Source organism: Heloderma suspectum, chromosome 10, assembly GCF_057233095.1.
Source record: "Heloderma suspectum isolate Gila_16-S chromosome 10, 16-S_ref, whole genome shotgun sequence".
Taxonomy (NCBI): Eukaryota; Metazoa; Chordata; class Lepidosauria; order Squamata; family Helodermatidae; genus Heloderma; species Heloderma suspectum.
The window spans coordinates 1172710-1199165 of NC_139467.1; the positions used below are offsets into that span (position 1 = coordinate 1172710).

The 26456-nt window shown below is 61.1% G+C and overlaps 3 protein-coding genes across 25 annotated transcripts in view; 1 reads left to right on the forward strand and 2 right to left on the reverse strand.

Moving 5' to 3' along the window:
* Positions 1–1053: 1053 nt before the first annotated feature.
* On the reverse strand, positions 1054–11612 carry YIF1B (Yip1 interacting factor homolog B, membrane trafficking protein). Of its 7 annotated transcripts, none has more exons than XR_014784950.1 (9): positions 7130–11612; positions 6469–6707; positions 6130–6234; positions 5650–5728; positions 5065–5122; positions 4801–4897; positions 4538–4693; positions 4255–4348; positions 1057–3936 (listed from the first exon to the last, which is right to left on the reverse strand). XR_014784950.1 is itself a non-coding variant. In XM_084814464.1 (8 exons), the coding sequence occupies exons 1-8, from the start codon at positions 7254–7256 to the stop codon at positions 3781–3783; spliced, it is 1014 nt and encodes a 337-aa protein (XP_084670590.1). In that variant the 5' UTR covers positions 7257–11612; the 3' UTR covers positions 1094–3780. The 7 variants fall into 7 exon arrangements, 5 of the variants coding, with proteins under 5 accessions (XP_084670593.1, XP_084670594.1, XP_084670590.1 ...); XR_014784951.1 differs by lacking the exon at positions 7130–11612 and adding an exon at positions 6783–6899 and having other exon boundaries at positions 1096–3936; XM_084814464.1 differs by lacking the exon at positions 4801–4897 and having other exon boundaries at positions 1094–3936.
* KCNK6 (potassium two pore domain channel subfamily K member 6) lies at positions 6588–18674 on the forward strand. Of its 4 annotated transcripts, none has more exons than XM_084814462.1 (3): positions 12132–12572; positions 17106–17498; positions 17844–18674. In XM_084814462.1, exons 1-3 carry the CDS (start codon positions 12263–12265, stop codon positions 18074–18076), a joined length of 936 nt encoding a protein of 311 aa, XP_084670588.1. In that variant the 5' UTR covers positions 12132–12262; the 3' UTR covers positions 18077–18674. The 4 variants fall into 4 exon arrangements, with proteins under 4 accessions (XP_084670589.1, XP_084670588.1, XP_084670587.1 ...); XM_084814461.1 differs by having other exon boundaries at positions 17888–18672; XM_084814463.1 differs by lacking the exon at positions 12132–12572 and adding an exon at positions 6588–7137 and having other exon boundaries at positions 17106–18215.
* The window catches only part of LTBP4 (latent transforming growth factor beta binding protein 4), a 49683-nt gene continuing 35706 nt past the window's right edge, over positions 12480–26456 (reverse strand). For 5 of the 14 annotated variants that reach the window (XM_084814450.1, XM_084814449.1, XM_084814448.1 and 2 more), the window contains 6 exons: positions 25288–25362; positions 24860–24988; positions 24572–24721; positions 22957–23109; positions 21322–21702; positions 12480–13201 (listed from right to left, as the gene is read on the reverse strand). In XM_084814450.1, the coding sequence (XP_084670576.1) occupies positions 12564–13201; positions 21322–21702; positions 22957–23109; positions 24572–24721; positions 24860–24988; positions 25288–25362 (1526 nt within the window). In that variant the 3' untranslated portion in view covers positions 12480–12563. Of the gene's footprint in view, positions 13202–18217; positions 21135–21321; positions 22484–22956; positions 23110–24571; positions 24722–24859; positions 24989–25287; positions 25363–26456 lie in introns of those variants that run through there. The other 9 variants (XM_084814458.1, XM_084814459.1, XM_084814453.1 and 6 more) reach the window with 7 other exon arrangements.

Genomic DNA, 26456 nt, shown 5'->3' on the forward strand with positions numbered 1-26456 from the left:
GAGAGGCCCCTGGGGCTGGTCTGGGGCTCCAGGCCTGGGCCAGAGCCCCGCATCTCTGTGCTGCCAGAGAACCTGGGTGTCCTGGGCCCCCGGCAGGCAGGTGCGGCGCCGCGCAGAGGCGGGCCGCCGGAGTAGCCTGGCCTCCCCCCACCCCCCGCGGACTCGCCGCTCGGGCCCCCGGCGTAGAAGGCCGGATCCCGGCGAGACGGCAGAGGAAGCGCCACGTACTGCCGGCCTCCGTCCAGAAGACGACGAAGAGGAGCAGGCGGAGGAGAGGGCCAGCGGCGCCGCGCGGGCGGGGGTCGCGCGCTCATCTGTCCTGCCGCCGCCGCCCGCCCTGCAGCAAGTGCGGCAACGGGGGGGGCCGCCTGTCTTCGGCCCGGCCGGGGCAAGCCGCCTCCTGGCTCGCGAGGCCCCGGGGTCGTGCAGGCCCCGCCCCGCCTCGCGCCAGCCCGCCCGGGCGGCCGCGGCGCGCCTCTCCCCGGGCCGCCCGCCGCACGCTGGCTCCGCCCGCCCACGGGCCCCAAGCGGGAGGCGGGGCGCGGCTGGCTCCCGGCGGGGAGGGCAGCCCGGGCGCGCGCGCCCGGCCGGCCGGCAGGAGGCGGCCGCGGGTTCCTCCTCCCGCGAAGGGCCCCGCGCCCGGCTCCGCCGCGCCGCGCCTGAGCAGGGCCAGGCAGCGCCTCCTCGGCAGGACGGACTTCGGCCTGGCCGCAGGCGAGTCCGGACAGATGGGCTCCTCCTGGCGGGGTGCAGGGTTCCGCCGGCTCGGACGCCTGGGTTCCTGGCGCAGCGAGAAGCCGGGGGCGCGGCGCCCCGACCCGCGGCGGCTGCGGGCATTGAAACGTCTCGGAGGGCCGTGGGGGCGGAGCACCAGTTTAGAACAATTACCTCCCCCCCGCCCCGCTTGTGGGAATATCAAAGTGCCAGCACGCCCAGCGAAAACATCGCGCGGGGGGGGGGGAGTCGCGACCACGGGACGCACAATTCCCAGCCCCCCCTCCGCGCGGCAGAGGGGCCTGTCTTCAGCTCCCGGGGGGTTCCAGCTCAGCATCTCTTCCCACCCCCACTCCGTCATGTGCCAGCAGCACTGGGAAGCCTGAGGCCAGGACCCCCCAGGAGGTGAGGAGTGGGGAGCACAAGCCCCCCTGCCCTCACTCTCTTGGAGCAGGGGCCATAGGCAGGAGCCCCCAGGTGAGCGCAAGCGGCCATGGGGGAGGGGACACCCGTGCTGGGAAGAGCTCTTGGCACCACACTGGCCAGAGGCCCCCACCCATCCAGTCTCCCCGGCGCCAAGTGCCAAGGTGGCAGCTTCAGCCACCCCAACTCGGAGCCTGTCTCAGGGCCAGGCTGTAGGGTGCAGTGCAACCCTCTTCTCCCCACGCCGCCCCTCCACCAGCGGCAGCTCCTGTGGCGACAATGAACAGCGGGGCAAGGGAGAAACCCCAGTGGCGGGGGGATGGCAGCTGCCAGCTCACAGCCTAGTCCTGGATGAAGAAGGGTGGCATCTAGGGAAGTCTCCCTCTTTCAGCCCTCGCCCACAGGAGAAAGAGGGCTGGTAGGAGGAGAGATTGGGGTCACTGAGACAGGGAGGGGTATGTGGCCCCGATTCTTGGGCGAGCACCCTGTGCAAGTTGCGGCTGTCCTCTTAGTGCTCCGTTCCCCCGCAAAGGCAGCCTCTGAAGCTCCCCACTTGCTCGGTGGTGGTGGTGGTCCTCCCTCCCCAAAGAGGGAAGCCAAGGCTGGCAAATGCCCTAAACTGCCCCTTGCCTGCTAAAGCAGGGCAGATCTCTGAGCAACCTGCTGCAGATCCCCACAGACATCTCATTCCCGATGGTTTAATTAGCAACAAGACCAATGCCCCCCCCCCCGCCCCCAATTTAGGCTGCTGAAATCAAGGAGGCTCGGGTGGGGGAATAGGAGTAGATGTGTGTGCGAGAGGTCTGGTGCGCAGCTCCAGCTCTGGCACATTTCCTGGCTGAGTATTCTTTAATTCCAAGTCTTTTGCACCAGAGTCTGGGCAGTGGATCTTGAGGACCTAGTCAAGAGCAAAGCAGCTCCCAGAAGACTGGACGTGGCCCATCCCTGCCCTAAATGTCATGCATGTTGCCAGCCTGTGGCAGCTCAGGCTGGGTGGCCCAACTGCCTGCAGGCTCTGCTCTGCCTGGCAACACAGACCGCATCTGGCTTCTGCGTTAGAGGGGGGAGCAGAGCTGCTGCATGAATGGGGCTTCTCTCAGTTTGCCCAACAGCAGAGGCCTTACGGGGGCAGGGAAAGAGACCGCCACCTCCCTCACATGCCACGGCCTCTCCCCACAACAGATACCCTCCCTCTTCCCCCCAGGGCCCTGGCACTAGCCAAGGGGAAGAAGAAGAAGGCGGCCAAGAAGGAGAAGAACTCTATGCACGCTCGAAACGTGCATGCCTCACTGGCAGCTCCAAAAGGCAAGCCCTACCAGAGCACCACGTGCTGCAGTGGGAGAGACTGAGCATGCCCTGCCACAGCCGAGCAGATGCTTCCCCTCCCTGCTGGTCCTGTCATTTGCCATGTTACTGATAATAAAATGCCAGGCCCACAGCTGCTGTGAGACACTTACAGCTGCCACGCTGTGCAGGGCCTTTGCTGCTGGGCCTTGGAAGTGGTGCCTGGGTGCACACAGTAGGAGGAAGGGTGTTGTCCTTGACCTGGTATCCCAACTGGAGAGGAATTATGTATTAAGCAAGGCTACTGCTGAAGCATGAACTATGGCTGAGGGTTCAGGTGCTAAACACCAGGAGGAAGAGGACGAGAATCCCTGTTCTTCTGTCCAGGCCAAGCTCACCTACAACCTGCCCTTGTGTTGACCCTGCCTCCTCCCCTCCAGCAGGGCACCTCACTCTCCTCTTGCAGGCACTGTGTACTTGGCAGCGCCCTCCCCCTTCCCCAGAGCAGCTGGCAGTCCCCACCCCTTTTCTCCCTCACACCGTCACCCCATGAAGCTTTTGGGGCAGGGGCCCCAGTGTTTGCGGTCTTGAGGGCCTGCCTTCTGTTGGCATTGAGCAAGTGTTAGATAGCAGTGGCAGGATAGCGCGACTGCTGGGACTAGCTGGTAGTGGGATAAGCAGGATGCTACAGTTAGAGAACCACCACAACCTGCGAGAGCCTTGCTCCAGAAAGAAAGCCCCAGTGTGTGTGTGTGTGTGTGTGTGTGGGGCTACTTTCTGCCCCACTCCTTTTCACTTGGAAGAGAGCAACCCACAGTGTGGTTTTCACTCTTTATTTTGCTTGTTGTGGGTACAGCACAGTCAGCCACAATATTGAACAGAGAAGCAAGCACCTTTGGGGGTGGGGTGGGGCCTCCCTGCTGCAGTAATACTGAGCTACTCACAAGCAGCAACTTGAGCAGACACAAGAGCCCCCCAGACGTCAGGAGCACCGGACAGGCCAACACTTCCGCTCCAGCTGCAGGTGTGCCCGGGAAACACAGGAGCTGCGACACATGCAGGGGGGGTGGTGCAGCGCCTCAGGCAGAGGAGGCTGTCCTGTTGCCTGCCTTCTCCCCCTCCTAAAAGGGGCCTGGAGAGCTAGAAGTCGCCGCCTCACACCTACTGCCTCACACCTACCTGCCGGACTTGCCTCTCGTCTGCACACACACACGCTCCTGCCGCCCAACAGCCCTCACCACTACCACACACACACACACACACACATCACTGCAGCGCTAGCTGGGTGGCACAGGCATAAGGCCGCGTCTCTTTCAAGCTGCCTGGCTGAAGATGGGCAGGCCTGCTGCAGAGGAGCCATCAGTGGACAAGGTGGAAGGTAAGCCAGTACATGATGAGCGGCTGCAGGCCAGCCACAGCCATGGTCAGGTACATGCGCAGCTGGTTTTTGGCACTCCGCACCAGCACCCCTTCTGCTGCTGCCTCAGAGAGGATCTTCAGGCGCAGTGTCCGGATCTGGAGGGCAGTGGGAGGGAAGAGGTAAGAAGCCCCGAGGAGAGAATGGGATTAAAGCACTCCACTGGGGTGCGTGCGTGTGTGTGTCTCAGTAATTTTTGCCGTGAAGATATTCAAGGGCTTTCCCATAAACACATTGATCAAGGGAAGGAAGGCTGGAACGTGCCCTCCCTTGGGAAACAGTCTGAGGTATCGAGAACAAAGTGGCTCCGCAAGAGACACTGCTCCCTCAGCCCAACCGCAGACCGACTCCTGCTGTGCAAGCGCCCGAGGCTCAGCAGCAGCTGGAACGTGGGTCTTCTAGCCCCCACCGCTTACCATGAAGACAAAGATCGTGACGCAGCACCAGCTCAGCAGCAGGTAATAGCCCGTCCTCCCAAAAAGCAGCCCAGCCAGGAGGCCGACAATCATCCTGGCACAGGAAGAAGTGGGGTCAGGCCCAGGACTGCGGCGCACAGGACCACGCTCTCCCCCTACCCTGCTGTGGCCCAGAAGGGTTCAGGCAGCCGCAGTTGCCCCTCCTGAGGCCAGGGCTGTTGTCTTCTCTCTTGGCCACAGGCGCAGGGCCTGGGCATGCTAGCCCGGACTCCAGGCTACTCACCCAACATATTTGTACCCTGAGAAGGCAACCAAGTCAATGGTGGATAAGTCGGTGTTGACAGTCACAAGGTAGAGGCTGAGGAGGATGGCCAACACCTCGACAATAAGCCAAGCCAGGGCGGAACTTGCCTGCAAGCCCAGCAGGTCTGGGGAGAACCTGTAAGGTGACAGTGGTGGTGAAGGGAGTATTTAGGGTGGGTTCTCCAGCAGTCAAAACTGCCAGGGCCTTCTGTGAATGAGCACATGCTGCGGTAGGCTGCTCACCATGTTACAGCCTGAGCCTCTCACACCCCCTGGAGAGGCCCAAACAGCTGGTGTCATCATCAAGGAACTGAGGACGGAGCATGGATCCAATCCAGGACTTGCAAAGACAGGCCTTTTGGTCATCAACAGCATTTTGGAGAGCTGCCTCTTCCCCACCCCCAGGAATTCCTGGATCTCTGCATCCTGCAGAAAGGGATGGCATGGGGGGCGGGGGGGGCACAACAGGAAAAGAAAAAGATGCATCCCCAGCAAGCTCTCACTCACCTATTTTCTGTTCCTAGCGCCAGCCCTGCCACCAGAATGTAGGTGATGAATGCCATGACTGTGGAAGAACAAGGTGCATTAGCCACACCAGAGACTGGCTCCTTCTGAGGAAAACAGTCCTGCAAAAGCTCAGTCATTTCCCTCATGATACAGTGCAAGTGGGCAAGTACAGGAGAGAGGGCCTTTTCCACAGTGGCCCCTCACCTCTGGAATGGGGTCCCACCAGTGCAAAGTTTAGGAAGACTCTATAGACTTACCTGTTACCTTCTCTTGGGTGTGTTTCAGTGGACGTTCTGCAATTATGTTTTGGATTGTACTGCCATCTAGGCTAAATGTTTTACTGCTGGTGTTTGTTGATTTTATAAACTTTGGTCATTTTATCCCTGTTACAGGATTTTATTGTGTAAGCTGCCTTGGGAGGGCTTTTGCCCTTAAAGGTGATCAAGAATTGTCTAAATAAGGAGACATATTTCCGAGCAGCAGTAATGCTGTGGAAGATTTTTTTTAAAAAAAGGGACAGTGTCTGAGCAGCTGGCCACCTGCGGCTGCTCCAGAGCAGTCTACGCTCGCCTGTATGTGCCATACCTGGAATGTAGAGGTCAGGGGCATTCACATCAAAACGTGGTGCCACGGGTGTGTCCTGCTGGTACTGCACCTGCCAATCCTGCCAAAAACAGAGTGACAGGCAAGATAACATGCCAGCTCTGACTCACTGGCCAGCCTCTAGTGGTCATGAGGGCAGCTGGCAGCCTAGAACCCCACAGGTGAGGTTCTTGGGAGTGGCTACATGCTGCCACCAGGGGGGATAAGACTCAGTGGGAGGGGGCCACAGGGAGAGGTGTCCCTGGCTAAGTCTCAGGCGGGGCGGGAGGGGGGGAGGCACGGCTCCTTCTCCATGCTGGTTTTTTATTTAACGGACTTATAGACAACCAAAACTGTTCTTAGAATGGATTATGACAATGAAACAGAAGGTGATCCCAATGAAGGAAATTTTAGCAGCAGGAGCAGCACTAGGTGGCTTTGACACACACACACATGCTCCTGCCCACCCAAATCGCAACTCACCTGGTGCAAGAAGGGGAACAGGAGCAGCCCCAGTTTTTTGCCCACGTAGACAGTGTCCACGGCAAAGTAGTACTTCAGCTTGGTCACGGGGATGAAGCGGTCGATCTAGAGGGCAGGAGCAGAGAAACAGGGATCAGCGGCGGCGGGGGCAGCGCCCAACAGAAGCTGCTTGTGCCGTGGTCCCGGCCGGAGTTGCACTCGGTACATGCTCTATGACAGCCTTCCGGATTCCCCGGACTTCGACCCTCCTCAGCCCCGAACGGCCTGCCAGCAGGGCCAGCAGTGAGGGGCGCTGCAGGCCCAGCGAGGGGGGCGGGGTCCTGCGCGGCGGCGACTCACGTTGCGGCCCACGAGCTCCTTGCCCTGCGCGGCCAGGCTGCCCCCGTAGGCCGCGGCGAGGCTGGAGACCGGCTCGGACAGGAAGGAGGCCTGGTCGGGGGCGGCGGCCCTGCCGGGCGGCGGCCCCGCAGGGGCGAGCGGGACGGGGACGGGGGCGGCGCTCGTGTCTTCGAAGAGCCGGTGCGGGTCGCCCGCGGAGGCGGCGGCGGCGGCGGCGGCGGGCAGGCGGCGCTTGGCGGCTGCGGAGGGAAGGCGGCGGGCAGGTGAGCAGCCGCGGGGGAGGCCGCCGGACCCCCCCGCCACTCGATACTCACGCATGCGCGGCGCCCCTCCCGCGGCGCCGTCCCGGCCCGCCACGTTCATGGCGGCGGCGAGCGACGGAGCCGGAGCCGGAGCCGGCCTGGCTCCCTGGGGCCGCCCAATCAGCGCGCGCCGCCAGCAGCTGGCCAATCGCAGAGCGCGTCCCTAAACGGGGGCGTCACCACATGAGTGCCGCTTTGTCGCCAGCCGCCGTCCTCCAGGAAACAATGAAGGCGGAAACGCGGAGGGGAGGCCCGAGCGGTCGCTAGGAGACAAGAGCGCGCCTGAGCGAGCGGCGGGCCCTCGGGTCACGCGACGAAAAACCTATTTCCGCCCTGCGGCGGGCGACGCGCGTGCGTACTTGGGACGGTAAGTCGGCCTTGCGCTGTCCCTCGCAAAATGGCGCCGGAGGGAATGTCTGAGCGGAAGTGACGTCGCAGAAACCCTCCGTTCCTCGGCGGAGGCGAGGCGAGCGAGCCTTGCTGCATCAGGCCCGCCCAGAGCGGGATGCGGCTCCGCGGACGTCGCTGCGCCGGCGGCAGCCCGATGCTCGCGGGGTAGGCCCCGCCCGGAAGAAGGCCTCGCGAGCCCCCGGCTCCCCCCGCGGCGGCTGCAGGCAGCGACGCCACGGGAGCGCCCCGTAACACGTCGCCCGCTGAAGCGTGCAGGCAGCGAGGGCGCCCGCCCCGCGCGTCCGGCCCGCGAGCGCCAGGCCCAGGCCACGGGGCCTTCCCGCCGGCTGCCCGAGGGGCTCTGCGCGCTCGCGGGGAGGGCGGGTGCTGCCACCTCCAACTGCGCTGCTTTGCTGTTGCTGCGGGCGCCCCGTCAGTTCTTTACCGGAGGCCTTGTGCGAGGTGTATCATGTTGTTTATTTATGCAAACACCCCCGTGCTGCCTTTTGGCTCTAAAAAGGCACCCGAAGTGGTTTACATAACAAAACAAAACAATGATTTTAATCCAGAAGCCTCTTAGCTATATAGTTTGATTGAATTTTATATCCATTGGGCTTTCTGATAGGTAGTACCAATTGTTCCTTTTGTTTTTCCTTGCCAAATTAACCGTCAAGTAGTCTGTTTTCTTTTTCAAAAACAGTTTGCCTGGTAAAACCAATAACTTCTCACTATCTCGATAACTAATACATCCTAACTGCTTATTGCCCCGGCATTCCTATATACAGTTCATGGTTTCTCGAAATGAAACCGGGGGAACCACCCTAGACTCGCATTACATTGGGGGGAGAGATGCTACTGCTGTACCAGTGGAATGCCCACTGTATCCCACGTGTGCTTACTCAGGAGGAAGGAGGAAAACAACCGTAAAATACGAAAATGGCAAAACAGCAGCAGACGCACCACCAGTATCCCTAAAAATATGACCAGTGTCCACCAATCAGAGACTGTGCTGGCAATGATGCCCGCATGCTGCCCGCTCACAATGATGGGGACCTAACCCCTGCACACCTCCTGCATCAAAACAAGATGGCGGAGAGGGGGAGATAGCAGCCAGTGAGTCTACATGCCCCTTCACTCGGGGCTGCAGTGCAGCTGTGCGGATGTGGTGATCCCTTACTGGAGCCTTCACTGCTGTGGCATCCTGACTGGAATACCCTCCCTTTAGAAGTGTGTCTGGGGTTGGGTCCTCCTGGCATCGGATGCAAACTCTTCTGTTTGCCTGAGCATTTCAGATTGGGTTGTTCATCTTATTGTATCTGCTGCTCTTCAGTGTTTTGTTGATTGCATGTTATTGTTTTATTGTATCTATATGACCATTTATAGACATACTTACTGTGCACCACCCTGGGGTCTGTAGGAATGATGTTCATTGATACATTCTCCTAATAGATAATATTGGGGGGAAATGGAGTAGGACTCGCCAACTAGACGCCCCTCCGTGGGCCAGAGCAGGTCCCCAGATGGATGCTGAGCAGCCCCTCCTGGCCTTGTCCCCAGCAGCCTTTCCTGAGAGCAGCCTTTCAGAGCAAATGACTCACCTCTTGCCCAGTTGCTGTTGTTTACCCAGAAGCTGTTCCCTGCCAGGAAAGATGGGAAGAGACACTGCCCCTGTAGCTGTCCAAAGGCGGGGATTTAGGGGGCACAAGGCCATTCTCTTTGTTGAAGAACACTTGTGACATCCCATAGACCTGGGTGAAGTCCAGTTCAAAGACAGAAAGAAGGAATGAGAAGTGCGGAGGGAAGGGCAGGCCTTTCTGGGCAAAATGGGACGTAGAGCAACAGCCTGGGGGACAAGGGGAGAGGGGTCCTTCAGCAGTTGCTCAACAGACCTGAATGGTGCACCCACAGCTTCCGCCTCCCATCTCCCAGTGCGACAGCTGTGGTCAGCCACGTGCGCCCACGTGCCACCCACCAGACTATGCCGAAACCTTTCACTCGGCTTTGGCTGATGCGCCCGCGCTCCTAGAGGAGCTGGGCGTGGCCACAGTCATTCATGCGTTAGTAGCCTCAAGATGTGTCTCCTGTGGGAATACACGAAACTTGGGGTTGCCCTTGGAAAACACTCAGAAACATGTCCCTAAACATGTTCCACCCAGTCTCCTGCCACCACCCCCATCGAAGAAGGGGAATCCACAAGCACGCTCCCACTGGGGGCTCCCACTGGGGGCTCCCGGTCTTCTCCCTGTTGTGCAGCTGCACCGAATCCAGACTCTGGGGAAGGGCCGGTCCGGTCCCAGTCCATGCAACGTGCTCCTTGGCAGCGACTTGGACTGTGCAGGGCGAGGCCACAGTATGGCTGTGACCCACTTCAGGGGGCAAGGACCCCACCAGGAACATCCTGTGTTCCATCTGCTGCCCTCAGGAGCCCCTTGCTTAGCCACCAATCTCCCCTGCTAATGCCTTTCTGTCAATAGACGGTGGACTTTCAGACCCACCTGGCCAAGACTGGTTTGCGGGGCTGGAAACCCTCCTTGCGCAGCTGTCCCAGCCAGAGAGGACCCTGGCCAGGTCTGGCAGCAGAATTATCAGTTCTCTGTGTCTGCCTCACTGGCCTGGCTCTGGAGCCAGACACCCTGTTGGGACAGCTTATCTCTTGCCACTGCCTCTGCTCTGCTTTCAGGCTTGGACAGTCCTTTTCTCGCTGTGATGATCATAGAATCATGGAATAGTAGGGTTGGAAGGGGCCTACAAGGCTGGAGCCATGCCAGTTCCCTTCCAGAAGACACACACACGGAGAGAGTGGTGCAACTGAGCCCTCCCACTGACTGCTGCAGTGCTCCTGCTGACTGGTTCTAGCCCAGAAGAGCACAGATGCCGCCACGCTTGCTTGCTGGCACCAGCATTCCCCATCTTTACCCAAGGGTCTAATTATCCTGATTTGGATCCACGGGGCTTCCCATGGCTGAGCACCAACACACACCCCGCTGGGTTCCCCATGAACGCAGCACACACACTGGCCTGCGTGTGCCGCTCTGAATGGCCCAGGCTGAGCCTGCCCTCTGCTCAAGCACCACACAAAAGGGCATCTGCTCTCTGCGGGTCTGTCCGTCTTCTGGAACGACCACATTGCAAGGAAGGGCGGGGAGACAGATTCTGGGAGATGATTCTTGGGGATGTGCTGGTGAGGGGCGGTGAGGCTCAAGGCAGGTCCCTCCCTCTGTGGTGCCTGACACACCCATCCAGCCACTTAAGTGGTGACATGACTGTTGCTGGTCAGCCCTGCCCCGGTGGCTGGGGCCATGTGCCCCCCCCCCCACTTTGCCCAGGATGGGTCTGGAGCTTCCCAGATTGCCTGGAGTGTCTTCCCAGCTCATCTGCTGCCATCCATGGGAGCTCTGGGGGATGGGGGGGGGGGCTCTGTCTTGCCATGGGGCTTCTCCTCCCCGCCCTCTGCACAGAGCTCGAGAATGGCGCTGGAGTGTGCACGTCTGAGGTCTCACCTGGTGGGGGTGGCCAGGGGCCCAGGGAGTGGGGGGCATTGTGGTATGTGTCATGGGGCGGGGAGGGCTCCCCATTGCTGTGAATTCATTGGTTCCTTCTGTGTGTGGCTGGCATGGGGGCATCTTCACTGCAGTGTTGCATGACTGAGGGTGGGCACATGGATGTTGACAGCATCATGGCCATAACTGTTGCTGCTTTGTGTTGGGTTCCCCCCCTCTTACCCTGGCCTGGGCTCATGTAGGGCTTGGTGGCTGTTCTGCTGTTGGGGCGCTGGTGCCTCTCTCCCCCCAGTGTCATTAGTGCATACTGGGACGGCTGCACTGCCGTGTGCTGATGTGTTCGGGCTCAGGCCCAGGGAAGCTGCAGCAAGGGTGCCACCTCTACCTGGCCTGCTGCCCTGGCTAAGTCTCCCAGCACCCTAAACTCCAGATTTTCTGCCTTGAAAACATGATTGGACAGTGGTGCAGCTCAGTCAGGTCAGACTTTATGGTCTTTGGGGGGAGGGCGGGGGAGGAAAGCTGGTGACCTCCAGAGTATAACGTGTGTTTAAAAATAGGGAGAACATATGCTGTGGCAAACAGCATCAGCCCGGGGGGGGGGGGTGCATGCCCATGCCTGCTGGCTGCTGCCCCATCACCTGCCGGGCGCAGGGCTGGACTTCGGCCTGGAGTCTGGCTCTAGCGACTCCACCGCTCTTCAGCTATTCCAAAGAGAAAAGGAAACAGGCCACAATATGCCCAATGGCACCCAGTGCGCCCTGCTCCGCCCTCGCCTCGCAGACCGCTGCCCGCCTGTCTCCAAGCAGCCCAGCCGCCAACTGGCCCCTGGCCCAGGGGGACCCAGGGCAGGCCCAAGGCCTCTGGACGGACGCTTTGGCGAGCGCCGGGAGCCAACCCGGGAGGCGGCGGGTCGGCACCCCGGCAGCCGCCATCTCCAGCCCCGAGTTAGGCCGCGGATTTTTCCAGTTAGGCCAGGAATGGCCGTGGCTTGGAAGCGCTCGCTCGCTCGCTCCCTTCCCGGGACGTCTTCGCGGGATACCCTAAGCGGCAGCCCGGAGGAGGGGGGATGTTCCGAGAAAGACCGGGCGGACTCGAACGCTGGGCGACGGGCCTCCTCGTCGCAGGATCGGCTAACAGAGGACCGGTTCCTGAGCGCTCCGGGGACTGTCAGCCCTCGGGGTTAGCGGTGCTTTCTGGGCCTCGGGGCTGCTCCAGGCTCGGAACCCCGAAGCATGTGCAGAGGGCGGGCTCCTCCCTCCGTCAGAGGCTCGTCCCCGCTGGCAGAGGAACCTCGGGCTGGGCGCGGGGCCTCCGTCGGGGCGGAGAGAGGGAAGGGCCCGGCTCCCGGCTCCCGCCTCGGAGCAGCCGGGGATCAGCTTCTCCTGCCAGGTGTACCGGGAGGCAGTCCCGGCCCCGCCCGACGGGAGGGGCCTGGCCTCAGCCTCTTAAGAGGCTGGCGCGCAGCGTCACCGGCCGAAACGGGTTGGGCGGCCGCCGCTTCGTTCCCGTCTCTTCTTCCCCGCCTCCGTCGCGCCCAGCGCCGCTTCCCTCGGCCTCCAGCCCGCCGGGGTGGACTCTCGTGTCTCTCCGCCGTCGGGGGCCATGCGGCGCGGCGCCCTTCTGGCGCTCTTCGCACTGGGCTACGTGGGCTACCTGCTGCTAGGCGCGCTGGTCATTTCGGCCGTCGAGCGGCCCTACGAGAGCCGGCTGCGGGCCGAGCTGCGGGCGCTCAAGGCCGCCTTCCTGCGCGACAGCCCGTGCCTGCCCGAGACCGCCCTCGAGAGCTTTCTGGGCGCCGTCCTGAGCGCCAACCGCCACGGCGTGGCCCTCCTGCGCAACGGCTCGGCTGCCCCCTCCAACTGGGACTTCGCTTCGTCCTTCTTCTTCTCCAGCACCTTGATTACTACCGTCGGTGAGTCCGAGCGAGGCAGGCAGGCAGGCAGGCAGGCAGGCGCGCGCAGCCCTCCCCCGACGGGCAAGGGGTTCTCACGGGACCTCCCGGGCGCAGGGCTCTCGCGGGAGTCCGCCGTGGGCCAGAAAGCCCCCACCCGCGCCCTCCCTTGGCGCCACGGGAACGCCCCCTCGGGCCGGACCAGAGCATCACGCCGCCGCCGCGTTCCACGGCCGGCTCTAATCCAGGACGCGCGCAGGCTAAGCCCTCGCCTCCCCCACGCGCGCCCCCGCTTTCCTGATGAATCTGGCTGCTGGGGGCAAACGCCACCAGGTTCCTCGCTGCTCCGCGAGAACAAGGTCTCCCCTGCCCCTCCGAGAGCGCAGCCCTCGCTAGGCGCGCCTGCTCTCTTCCCATGCAAGCGCGCGCGTCGGGCGCCTTCCACTTGCAGCTCTCCGGCACGGACGGAAAGACTGCGCAGCGGCTGCTTCCAGATGGGGCGTGTGGGTGCGCGCGATCGTCCTGCCAGCCTCTTCCATGGCCTTTCCGGCGTCCGGGCAACCAAGGGTGCTTCCAGGCGGACGGAGCCCGGCACCAACCATTGGGAGTCCTCCAGCAGCAATTCCCGTTTTTCTTCCTTAGTGGATTTTCTGTGGTAAGAAAAAAGGCAGAAGAAGCGGTGGGAAAACTCGGGAAAGGTATGAGTGGAAGACAGGTCTGGACCCAGTACAACGCTGTGAAGGAAACAGGGTGATGGTGTGATAAAAGCCTCAGTGAGAGGCACCCCCAATGTCTTCCCCTTGTAACCCTCCTGAGTTTGCCCACCATGGGGGCCCTCTTTCTTCTTGCCAGCAAAGGTTCTTCCAGGCTGAGGGAGGACCTCGCATTTCCAGTCCAAAGGCCTTGTGCATCCAGTCCATCTTTTTCTCCTTAACGGATTTTGTGTGAAATGAAAAAAGATGGGAGAGACAGTGGGATAACATGAGAGTGTTGTGAGCAGAAGACACTGTCATCTGGACCCCTGTACAATTCTGTGAAGGAGGCAGGGTGCTGGCATGCCCAAAGCCTTGTCTAGGAGCACCCGAAGACTCTGGGAGGAGATGGACTCGCTGCACCAGGCCTTCTGGGTGGAGGAGTCTCAAGTGCACTTTTTCAGAACCAATTGAGCCCTGGTCAGCTACCGGTTGACACCCTTGACCTGTGCCGTTGTCCTCACAATTTGGGTGGCTGGAGGTGGGCAGGGGCTCAGTTCTCCTTTCCTCCTTGGCCTTTTCTTGTGTGGCTACAGTGGGTGCAGGGGATGTATCTGGCCAGCTGCAAGTGCAGTGGGACCAGGGGATGGAAGTCCTCCAGGTTAATGTGTGCAAAGGGCAAGTGTGCACGACTTTGGTCCTGTGAATATGCATAGAGAAGGCTGGTGAGACTTGGATATGTTGTGCTAATTAATCTGCACTGAGGGATCTCTCTGGGAGTGTTTCCTGCAGGGCTGGGCCAAAGCTGAGGAACACCAACATGGGGCTGAAAGGCCCCCAGCACACAGAGCCTCATCCTGTGTCTGGGGAAACTTGCCTACAGGGCCCTCTGACGCAGTGGTGCAGCGACGTCACCCGAGACTCTGCACTTCATGGCGGGCTGGGGGCGCTTTAAACAGCGGTGTGTTACTTCAGTTGTGAAGCTGCATCAAGTGTTTCTCTTCACCCAAACCGCCATTCCCTGCTTTGCTACTCCTTGTATATTCCTGATATGTTAGAGCAACAACCACAGAACTGTTTGCCAAGTGCCTGAGCATGTGCAGTTCCGCATTTTAAACTCACTTAACTCCTAGCACCATCATGACCACAGGAATAAAACGGAGTTTGCCTCAACTGCCCTGATGCCCCATTGCCCGCCACTCCCCAGCCGGTCATTTGGGGGCCCTGGACTTTGGCCCATGGTCCAGCCATAGGTGCACCACTGCTTCCACATGGCAGCCTTGAGCAGGACTGAATGTGCCAGGGTGGTTTGTCCTCCTGCCTGTTGCAGGCGTGGGGCTGGGCAGGGCAGGGATCGGCCCAGTCCTACAAGGCCACTGGGCAGGTTTCCAGCTCGGGTGAAACACCAACTTCCTGGTGTTTCACAAAGGGCGGACTGAGTGTTGCAGCTTTGGGTGGGAGGCGGCAGCTGGTGGCCTGCAGAGCAAGTATGCCTTGCAAATGCCCCGCTGATGGCTGAACTGACCCTCTGCCCTCGCCCTTCCAGCGCTTCCTCCGAGCAAGCAGGGTGCCTGGCAGTGGTGGAGTCAAGTGCAGCCAGCTGCAGGTGCTGGTGGCGCAGAGGGTGGAGGAGCCTGGCCCTGCCTGCCCGTGAGCTGCTCTGCTCTGCCTGGGCTCCGCCTGCCAGGAAACAGAGTTGCTCCGCCATGCCCAGCCTTGTGTGTCTGTTCCCTGCATCCTGTTTTTGTCTAGTGGGTGTGGACAGCACTTGGACCGCTTGGCTCCCCGACTGTGCCAAAGGCCTAGACTGTGCAGCTAGACCCCCCAGGCGTGGGGCGGCAAAATGAGGAACACCCGCATGGGCTGAAGAGGCCTCCCCAAGCACCTGGGTACACAGTGCAGCCGGCCCCCAATCAGTTCTGATGGGGGAAGAACAGAGGGCTGCTCAGATGGCGCTGCAGAGGCTCCATGGACGGCTCCCCCCCAGGGGGCTGCTGCAGTGGGGGCCTTCTGCCTCGATGGCTGGGGGCAAGCGAAGGTCCACTCAGCCCAGTCATCTGCCCCAAGCAATGGGGGGTGGCAGCATAACCCCAAAGGAGGACGGACCCTCTCTGGCCCAATGGGACCGGCCCATGCCTGCTTCCAGGCCAGCGCAGCCCTGTTGCATTCATGGAATTCTGCTGGGCGTGCGGACGCCAGATGTCGTTGCCTTCAGCGCCCTCCCGCACCCCCCATCTTTCACCATTTTCCTTTTGAGAAGAGAAGGGCGGCACTGCTGCCCCACGCCTTCTGGCTGGGGGAGCAAGGAGCCCTGGGCGCAGCGGGCCCCTTCCGAGGCCTGTGAGCAGCACGTCTCCTTCCTGCCCCCCCCCCCCAGCTAGCAGGCCCAGCTTCTGGGACAGGCCCTTCCCTCCGCCTGCCTTCCATGGGAGCCAATGGAAGGAGTGTTGCACCAGCGCGGAGGGCGATGTGCTTCCGCTCGCTCCTTGACCGCCTTCATCAGGAAGCTGTGGTCTGCCCTGGGCGTGCTTTCCCCCTTCCCCATGTGGCAATGCACACGGGCATAACGGACGGTGGCAGAGGCTTCTCCGGCAGACAGCCCACATCACCCCCTTGCGGGAGGCAGAGTGCCCTCTCCGCCAGCCCTCCGGGTGGGTGATGCCCTCGGTTCACTCAGTTCAGCCCCATCCCTGGCGGGTGGGGTCCAGTTCAGGCGTGACTGTAAAGGCAAAGAGCTTGACCTGGGCCCGTTGCTGTAGGTGTCTGCTCACCTCCCCTTTACCCAGAAACTTCACAGCAGGATGTATCTCCCTCCCCGGTTTTTTTTTTGGGGGGGGGCTCTTGAGCTTGTTTCCATCTGCAGCTTTGTAAATGTTAATGATTGAACCCCTTTCATGGCCTCTTCCTATCACTAGTGAGGGACAAAAGATCCCCCCACCTCCCTGCAAATGTAAGGGAGAAATGCAGAATGGAGAGGTGGGGGTGGACTATAGAGGCTCTGTTGCTCCCTCAGCTGACTGTGCTGGGAGGGGGGTGTTCTGGGGAGGGCTGGAAATGCTAGACTGTCTCTGCTGTCGAGCGGGAGTGGAAGCCAGCACGGCCCTAGTGCTGAGCAAGTGGGCAGCCTGGCTGCACTGCCCCCTCCCCCCGCTGTGCTACTGCTTGGCTCACCAAAGGATGCCCCACCCAGGAGCAGGCCGCATTGGCCTCCTGTCCCTGGCACCCTCCCCCCCAGGGCTATGTCCACTTCGCCTCTCTCGTGTCCTGCCTGTGCACAAGGGAGGGCATTGTGGCATTGCCACGTCTGGCCACTGTCCAGGGCTGGTGTGGAGTGAGGGCTATGGGGAAGCTCTGCTGGGGTGCCCTTGCGCCTGGCAAGTGGGCTTGGCTCCCCAGGGTGGCTGCCCTTCTGGGCTGATATGTGACCTCTGCCCCGGCAGCTGGGGGCAAGCAGTGGCAGATTCTGAGGGGGATCAGCCAGGAGAAGCCCTACGCGCAGCCCCCTTCCTCTGCTGCCACCTGCCCCCCTCCAGCTTGGTGTCCTCCCTTTTGCCCAAAGGGAACTGCCAGGCCTGACTCCAGGCATTGAGGATGGAGTGGCAGCCTGCTGGGGGCTCTGCGGGGCCTTGACATCCAGGTCCTGCCCCTCAGCCCCACTGAGATTCCCTCTCCCTGCCATCTAGTCAGTTTTGAGGGTGCCAGATGTCGTTTTTTAACTGCTGGAGAATGGGACCTGGCCCAGAAGCCAGGCTCCAGCGTGGCATGGCGGGTGCCAGCGCTGTGCTGCTGCAGCAGCAACTCGCTTTGCGTCTCCCCACTTGCTCAGGCCAGCCTGTGCCTCTCCCCCTCCTCCTTGCCACAGGCTATGGCTACACTACCCCCCTCTCGGATGGGGGCAAGGCCTTCTGCATCCTCTACGCGCTGCTGGGCGTCCCCTTCACCATGCTGGTGCTGACCGCCACCGTGCAGCGCCTCCTCAGCGTCACCTCTGGGCCCCTGGAGAACCTGGCCCTGCAGTGGGGGCACAGCCAGCGGACCTGGTCCTGTGGGCACCTCCTCCTGCTGGCCCTGGTGGTACTGGCCACCTTCTTCCTGGTGCCTGCTGCCATCTTCAGCACGCTGGAGGAGTCCTGGAGCTACCTGGATGCCTTCTACTTCTGCTTCATCTCCCTCTGCACCATTGGCCTGGGCGACTATGTCCCTGGAGAGCAGCCTGGGCAGCGTCTGCGCCCCCTCTACAAGGTCTCCATCACGGGTGAGCACCGCTGTGCTCGGAGTGGGGCCCAGGCCAGGTGGTGTGGGGCCAGGGTGCAGCAGACGGTGCCCACAGGGCACTCTTGCCCCATCATCAAACGAGGGCACCCCAAATACCTGCCCTGTCTCTGCAGCCTGAGAGCCACTGCCCATCCCAGCCAGGACACCAGGAACGCTGGCTCTCGGGCTGGACTCTGCACCCTCGAGGAGCAAAGGGGGTGGGTGCGGCGTGAGAGCACAGAGGATGCTGTGGATAGGCCCATGCACGTGCCTGGGGCAAGAGGGTGCCAGTCTTCCCTGTGTGTGTCCCCACTCACCTCCCCCCTCCACCCCTTCCTTTCCCCAGTCTACCTGCTCTCTGGACTCATGGCCATGCTGCTCTTGCTCCAGACCTTCCAAAAGCTGGCAGATCTGCACGGCCTCCCCGACCTGATCTCACTACCCCCAGACTCGGCCCACGAGGACCACACACGCATTCTGGAGGAGCAGGACCCTCCCTCGGAGCTGGACCAGGCGGAGAAGGCACCGGTGCAGCTCCACGCTGGAGAGCAGGCCAATTACTCTTCCATCAACAGATAGCCCAAGTGCTGCAGAGCTTGGAGGCTGGCAGCACCTGCCAGGCCTACAAAGGCTCTGCTTTTTTCACCCAAAGCCTGCCCAAGAACCCTCGGGCTGACCGCTGCCCCCTTCTTTGCGAACCTTCCAGTTTTTGAGACTGCCAACCTACTTGTTCAATCTTCCTGGCCCTCTCTGTGCATTAGCAAGGAAGTGAGACTGCGGGTCAGTCTGTCTCTGGGGGTGGGGGAGCCCACATGGGTCAAGGAATTGAAGAAGACCCAGTTCTGGGGCCTGAACAATTTATTCTGCGATCCACAGGGTGCTGCGGCTTGGGGTTTCTCAGAGTTATCTTTGTAGGAACCACAGTAGTGTGCCCACTCTCCCTGCCCCCTGTGGAACAAGTAGAACCCTGCGCTTCTGCTTGATGCTGCTGAGAGCGGGCAGGCCAGATGGCCAAAGCGCTCTGTGAGAGGCTCGGCCTCTATTCCGTTAAGGTGCGAGAGCTGAAACAGAAGATGGAAATCGTCTGATTTGGCTCTTGAGAATATGAAGTGCTTTTTCCTTGCTTTTAATGTACACGTTAAAGCTGTATGGAATGAATGGAAAACATTTAAGTGACTGGCTTGGTTCCTGCCCTGTTAATGGGGGAGGGGGTGAGGAGAAAGAGGTTAAGTTCACCTCTTGGTGGATTTCCAGACGTCAGCCGGTTTGACTGCAGGAGACCCTACCGTTCTGTTGCACGGGGGGAGGCAGGAGCATTACCCCAACCAAGCTGTTCTTTTGGCGGCCCCATGTTCATGGCCACTGCTCCTCCTCTGAGAAACCCCCAGGTCTGTAGGGAAGGAGGGGCTTGCCCTGTTCCCCCTCAGCTGTTTGGGGCCAGCACTCAGAGGGCCAAGCCCAGCCTCCCTCTTCTCTTCCCACCTCCCAAGGGATATCAACGCCATCTCCTTTTATAGAAAATGTTTATTGTCCCAGTAACAGCAGTGAGGTGGTGGTGGTGCAGTGAGCCCCACGCCCTCCCATCGCATGGACCAGGAGGCCCAGTCCTTCCCTTCCTGGGCCAAGGCAGCAAGAAGCTGGCCAGCCCCAGGCCTTTGGGAAGGTTAGAGCTGTAGGTGGGGGGCAGGACAGTTGTAAAAGGGTTAAACAGCTGCTGGAGTAAATAGGGAGCTGGGGCAGGGGGAGTTGTTTCCCCCATTCCAGAACACAGCGGCAGACACAGGCATCCTGTCCCCTCCAGGTTTCCAACGTTTTTCTAGGGGTTTATCTGCTCGCCCAGCAAGGACTATTGCTTTTTAAAGGAACTTGTGTACGTCTCCTTCAGAAGAAGCCAATGGTCCTTAGGGCTGAGCTGGCCACGGGCCCTCTTCGGGCGCCGAGCACCAGAGAATACAGCAGGCCAAAGGGGGTGGCAGGGGCAGGAGGCTGGCTGCTCTCCTACAGCCTGGTGGCAGCAGCTGATCCCAAGAGGCCTCCTGGCTGTACCAGGGCTCTGCAGTGTGGGGCTGCCACCGCTGCCCCAGTTGCTGCTCTGCCCAGCGTCTCCTCCCCCCAAGAGCCATGTTCTCTGTAGGCATGTTTGCAAGAAGGGGGCGGTGTGGGGCAGGGCGACCCTCACCCCGCCAGCTGATGCCAGCTAGGAACTGCCCCTTTGCGTCCCCCTGCAGGCATGACAGGCGCTTTCTCCTGGCAACGGCAAGCGACAGCAAGTTCTGCGCTGGCAGACGGAAGGGGAGAAAGGGCACAAAGTACGCCATCAAAGAAACTGGCCCCCAATGTGCAGGCCTTTCATTTGCAAGACAGCAAGGGGGCTTCTGTGATACTTGAAATACACACAAATCCTGTGGGATGGGATGGGATGGGGGGCACTACACGGGCAGAGTCGTGGCACTGATGGGAGGGGAGATGCACAGCAGCCAGCTGGAGTTAAGCTGCATGCTGCCAAGAAAGGGATTTAACCCTGGCACAGCACAGGGGCGGGTGGGTACCAGGCCTCACACAGTGCACAGTGCCCTCCTCTGAGACTCCCCTCCCCCGGACACAGCAACTGCCCACCAGAAGATCCCCGTGGGCACAAAATACACCGTCAAAGAAACCAGCCCCCAATTTGCAGGAGGCCGTTCAATTGCAGGACAGCAAAGCGGCTTCCGTGATACACCGAATACACACACACCCTGTGGGATGGAGCGGAGCAGCGGGGAGAGCAGCTCCCATTGATGGATGACCCAGTGCCCCTGTAAGGCAAGCCTGGCGTTTGGCTTCCCTTCCGCTCACAACTCTTACTGGTGGTGGAATCATTTCTGGATTCCTGCCCTAGCTCTTCTACACCCCCGCTGTCAGTATGAAATGGGGGAAAGCTGGACTGAACACCCCGCCCCCCAATGTTCCAGGAGCAGAGGACTCCCATCTCCTCCCCTTGGACTAAAGGCATTTCCAGCTCCATGCCGGAGTCGCTGGCTGCTTCCTTCCAAAGGCAGCTGGAGGAGGGCTCCATCCATTCCCTGGTGGGGGTGCCTACATTGCCCTCCCCCCTCACACCCCTCCCCCCTTCCCAGTCTATACAGGTAATAAATACTTCCCACCCCACCCCGTCTCAGGCTCGACTGTGGGGGGCGGGGATGCAGCGGGGGGGCTGCCCAGCAGGTGCTGTGCCATGAGGGCACAAACAGCGGTAGGAGCCGTCCATGTTGAGGCAGCGGCCGCCCGGGCAGAGCCCCTCTGCCTCGCTGCATTCATCAACATCTGTGGGAGAGAGGGGCGGGAGCTGAGCAGGGCATTCTGGGGAAGGCGGCCAGCAGCAGGGTCCCACCCCTTAGCTCCAGCCCAGCCGACGAGGAGGCCAAAGCGAGGCAGGCTGGGGCAGTGGCCGCTGGCCAAGGCCCAAGCCCAGCAAGAGGCCCAGGAGGGTCAGGGCTGCAGCTCTCACCAAGGCAGGCCACACGCGTGGGATCGAGGCGGTAGCCCTCATGGCAATCACAGGTGAAGCCGTCAGCAACCCGGACACAATGCCCATTTTCACAGCCGCTCAGGATGCCGCACTCTTCGGCTTGGAGCCCTCCAAAGCCCCCCAGACGGCCTGCCAGAGGCAGGAGAGATGAGCCAAGCGCAGCCATGCTGGGATCAGGCCCGCTCCCTCCAAGGAACAGGCACCGCCTCCAACACCCAGTTCTGCACTCACGCCGTGTCTGCTGCAGGTGCCGGTTTGGGGAGAAGCCACCACAAATGCCACCATCCCCCTCCCACATAGCCCCCACCCTACTCACTGGAGCTTTCGCTGGCCCTGCCTGGCCGTTCAGGGTAGGAGCTTCCACTGCTGCGCGAGGGGTGGTGCCATTCGGGTTCAGGGGGGCTGCGGGGCCGGTACCCGCCCCGGGGGCTTTCAGCAGGGCCCTCCTGCCGTGTATCGCTGTAGGTCAGGTCCTCAAAGTCGGTGGCTTCATAGGGCGGTGGCCCATAGAGCGAGTCACGGGGGAAAGGACTGAAGTCAGGAAGCCGGGGGCCTGGCCGTGGCCTGGGGGCAAAGATCTCTGGGCCGTAGGGCAGGAAGTCACCCCCGCCGTACTCAAAGGGCAGCCCCATGCTTCCTGGATGCACTGGCCCATAGCTGGGGGGCCTCAGGACATTGCACAGTGCCTCAAAGTCATCTGGGGAGGAAAGGTCATAGTTGGGGAGGGGTCACAGGATTTCTCCCCCCCGCCCCAAGAGAAGAGAACCCTGCAGAGCAAAGAGGATAGGCAGGTGGAGTTTGCAAGTGGACCGCGAGTTGCGAGTTTTGCTGTCTACACAGGATTGTGTAACGAGGCTAAGATTCCCCTGCTGCAATGCAGATGGATGAAAAGAGAAGGAGCCTCCCCACCCCCCGACCCCCAAATACACACACACTCTGGATACTGGTTTAGGATTCTCATTTGCATAGAACCAGGCAGGGCAGCAATTCTGGATTAACTGTGAAGTTGGAAAAGGGCAGCCGAAATGATCAAGAGGCTGGAGCAACTTCCCTATCAGGAAAGGTTGCAGCTTTTCAGCTTAGAAAAGAGGCAAGTGAGGGCAGGCATGATAGGTGTCTTAGAACTATACACCGTGTGGTAGACAGGGAGTTATTTCTTCCTCCGAATCCTAGAACCCAGTGGGGTCATCCCATGAAACTGAAAGATGAGAGATTATTCAGAACAGGTAAAAGGGGATCTGCACACAATGCTGAAACCACGGAATTTGCTACCTACAAGTTGCCACGATGGCCACTGACCTGAATGGCTTTAAAAGGGGATTAGGCAAATCCATGCAGGAAGAGGTGCATGCTGGCTACTAGTCACAAAGGCTCCAGTGTGGGAGGCAGAATTCCTCTGTACACCAGTTGCCAAGGAACACAACGAGACGATGCTCTTGCGCTCCTGTGCTGCTTGGGGCTTCCCGTTGGGCTGGCCACTGTGGGAACAGCATGCTGGACTAGTGAGGCCCCCTTGGGCCTGACCCAGTGCATCTATGACATTCGCGTGCATACCACTGGATGCCAGTGAGGGGGGGGCAGAATAATGGGGTGGGGCAATTGCCTCCATGCCCAGAGCAGCCCATGGTCGGATCCAGCAGCAGGACTCTTCTTCTGGTCTTAGTCAGCACACAACACACAAGAGGGTCTTGGGGCTTTGAGGCACACATTTGGAGGGCACAGGCTGAGAAGCAACTGGGTGTGGCAGAGGCTTCGTCCCGCCCCCACGCAACGGGTCTTCTGACAGTGGGGTCCACCCAGTATTTTGGAGGTGCTGGTCAGTCAGTTCCTTCCCACAGACTGGGGGTCAGCCAGTGCCCCTCCTGCTACCCCCCCCCCATTTCAGACCCTGATGCCAGGAGCCCAACCAGAGCCCAACGCAGCCAGGTTCCTGGGGTGGGGAGGGGCTTACCTGAGTCACGGGCTGGGCACAGGGCGCAGTCCATGCTCCAGGCTTCCCCATAGAGGCAGCAGCACTCGGTGTAGGTGACCTGGCGGTCAAGGCGGGGGCGGCTGCACACCAGGTCAGGGCCCACCTCCTGCCAGCACACGGCCAGGTTGTCATCTGGGGGATGGGGAAGCACAGCATGAGGAGAAAGGAGAGAGGCATGAGAGAGCTATCATCCAGTGTAACGCCCCCCCCCCCCCCACACACAACTCTACAGCGCTGGGAAGCTACAAACAAGGGCAGCCAAAATGATGATGAAGGCGGAAGAACACCCCCTCTCCTCAAAACTCGCATCACATCCTGCCAGTACTCGCCTAGCTGCGCTGGCTGCCAGTCCATGTCTGGGCTTGATTCACAGCGCTGGTATTAAAGTGCTTGGGGCCAGGTTATCTGAAGGATTGTCTCCTCCCATATGGGTCTGCCCGGACCCTAAGATCATCTTTGGGGGTCCTTCTCTGGGAGCTCCTGCGAAAGGAAATGAGGTGGGTGGCTACCAGAAAGAGGGCCTTTCTTGCTGTGGCTGTGGAATGAGCTCCCTAGAGAGGTTCACCTGATGCCTATGCTGTACTCTTTCAAGGGCCAAGTAAAGACCTTTTTATTTTCCCAGCATTTTAGCATTGGAGTCTTTCAGCATCGCTGTTTTAAATCTGTTGCTGTGTTTTAAATCTCTGCGTTGCTGCTACGTTTTATTCTGGTTGCATTTTATACTGTAGCTTTAAGCTTTTATATTTTATACTGTTCTTATTCTGTACTTTGTAGTTTTAATTTCTGCAAACTACCCAGAGAGCTTCAACTAGTGGGCCGTAGAGAAATGCAATCAATCAATAAATAAAAATGTTGAATCTGCTGGGACTTTTCAGCGGAGGAAAAAGAGACCCATGGCTGCTTGGAAAAAAGAGGGCCATGGCGTGTGTGGAGAGCAGGGCAGAAGCACACAGAAGAGACCTCTCTCCAAGCCCTACAGCCATCCCACAAAACTGGCCGGCAGAAGGCCGCGGGGCCTTGGAGCGTCTGCCTGCCTCAGGACCCGGCTGGGCCCATCTCGTCTGCTTGGGGACGGGCGAGACGGGCCGAGGGGGCGCACGTGCTCCCCGTGCCTGCTGCCCCCAACCTCCACGCCGCTGGCACGCGGGCCTGGCAAGAGGAAGCAGAGGCGGGGGGCGGCCGCCGCCCCAGCGGAGGGGCTGGAACCCTCGGAAGGCCCGGCCATCGGCACACAACGGCGGGGGGCAGAGCCAGCCCGTCCCCCAGCTCTTGCGCTGCCCCCCCCCGGGTTTGGAGGGCTAAAGGGCAGGCCCTTTCTTGGCTACAACGGGCGGGGGGGGGGGAGACGGGCGCTTCGGGGCGGTACGAGGGGCTCCCTTCCACGCGCGGGCGCGCACCACAACAGGAGCCCTGGATGCCGCCCCCCCGGGCCCGTGCACATACGCCAAGGCAGGGGGCGGCCAGCGCCGCCGCCACCAGCGAACGCACACGGGGCGTCTGGAGCGCGCGCCCCCGGACTCTCCGGCGGCGGCGCGACGGCAGGAGGGCGCCGCTGCCCGCGGGGCGCCGGGGCCCGCGCGCGCCGAGCCCTTACCGGAGCCTCGGCTGTCGTTGGCCGCGCAGCGGCGGCGGGAGGCGTCCAGCACCAGCGGCGCCGCGCACAGGCAGTAGTAGGAGCCGACGGTGTTCACGCAGCGGCCGCCCACGCACGGCTCCGCCTCCTCGTCCAGGCACTCGTCGTTATCTGCGGGCGAGGGCGGCGTCAGCGGCGGGCGCCGGCGGGAGCCCGGCCCCGACGCGAGGCGGCGCCGCGCGCCCGGCCCCAGCAGGCCGCGGGGGGCCGTTCGCAGCGCCCGCGCAGCCGAGCCGAGCCGAGCCTCACCGACGCACTCCAGGCGCTGCGCCTCGTGGTAGTAGCCGTTGGGGCAGTAGCAGGAGTAGCCGGGGGCCTGGTTCACGCACACGCCGCCCTTGCACAGCTGGCCGCGGAAGAGGGCGCACTCGTCCACGTCTGCGGGGAGAAGGGGCGCGTGGGCGGGGAGGAGGGGCGCGTGGGCGGGGCGGGGCGGGGCGGGGCGGGGCGGCCCCAGCGCCCCGGGCCCGCCCGGCCCAGGGCCGCCGACACCGGCCGGCCGCCGCGGCTCGCCGTCCTGGCGCCCGGCCCCGCGCGGAGACGCTGCTGCGCTCGAGCCGGGCCCCCCGCGCGCAAAGCGGGGCCCCTCCGCGCAACGCAGCCCCCGCCCGAAGGCCGCGGCCGGGACCGGCCCAGGTTAGCCGAACTGCCCCCCAGGAGCCAGCAGCCCCGCCCACCTGCGAAGGCCGAGGGGCCGCCGGCGCCGGCGGCGGCGTAGCCATTGCCACGAGGGCACAGGGTCCGGTGCGCGGCTGCGGGGAGAGAGAGCAGCGTCAGCGGCGGCGCGCGAGGCGGCCCGTCGCACCCGGGCCTGCCTCCCCCGCGAGGACGCGGCCGGCGGCCCCGCAACGGGCCGGCCGCACAGAGCCAGCGGGCCGCAGCCCTCCGGGGAAGCCAGCGCCGTTGACCCCCGCGGGACCCCCTTCTGCGCGAGCATGCCCAGGGTCGCGCCGCCGGCCGAGCGACCCCTAAGGCGGAAGTGGCTCGTCAGCCCTCGTTCGCTTGGGCGACTTCGCAGGTCGCCAGAAGTCGCCACCGTCATCCCTGCCCCGGCTGCCCCCCCATGAAAGGACACGCAGAGGGGCCTCCACAGACGTCTTGGCAAGAATGAGGAGCGGATTGGCAGGAGGGGGCTTCCTTTGGCACCCTGCAGCTGTGGAATGACCTGCCCCTCGAAACGCGCCGCCGACCTCCTCGAAGGGTTTAAAGCAGGAATGAAAGACGCTGCTCTTCCGGCAGGCTTTCCCGTTTGGGGGCTCTTGTTCTTTTTGCTGACTCCTGTATACTGTGTTTAAGCTGTGTGGTTTTAAGCTGTGTTTTATTGTTAGGGGTTTTTTGGGGTTAAATTGTTTTTAGTTCAAAGTTGTTTTTAGTTATAGGTTGTTTGTATATATTGTCCCTATGCTTTTATGTAAATGGCTTTTAAACTTTGTATATTGTATTTTAATGTTTTAACTTTTGAAAACTGCCCAGAGAGCTTTGGCTATGGAGCAGTATAGAAATGTAATATAATAATAATTATAATAATAATAATAAATTGCAGTTAGCATCCCCATTTTTATTAGAATCTTATCACTCATGAAATAGTGGGATCTTCAGATTCTTTTAAAGTGTATTGTCATTCTTTCTATAGAATGTTTGAGGTCCCACGGGCACTCTTTAAGACAACAGGCACACACACAAAACTTGGGGACATTTTACTAGCCCAAGATGTCTGTGTAGTAAAATATCCCCAGAGAAATCCACATGTGTCGTGCCAGAAGGGCACTTAAGCCTGCTTCCTTGGATCATCTTCTCCTTGAAAAACCCATCAGGACATTCTTTAACCCCAACACTTCCTGTTGGC

Excerpts from the sequence above, each read along its gene's own strand:
- YIF1B (XM_084814464.1), bottom strand. The coding sequence starts at position 7,256 with ATGCAGCAAGGCTCGCTCGCCTCGCCTCCGCCGAGGAACGGAGGGTTT. Across the intron at positions 5,729-6,129 it reads TGTTCCCCTTCTTGCACCAG|GATTGGCAGGTGCAGTACCA; the intron begins GTGAGTTGCGAT and ends TGTTTTTGGCAG. Across the intron at positions 3,937-4,254 it reads TCACGATCTTTGTCTTCATG|ATCCGGACACTGCGCCTGAA; the intron begins GTAAGCGGTGGG and ends ACTGCCCTCCAG.
- KCNK6 (XM_084814460.1), top strand. The coding sequence starts at position 12,263 with ATGCGGCGCGGCGCCCTTCTGGCGCTCTTCGCACTGGGCTACGTGGGC. Across the intron at positions 12,573-17,105 it reads CACCTTGATTACTACCGTCG|GCTATGGCTACACTACCCCC; the intron begins GTGAGTCCGAGC and ends TCCTTGCCACAG.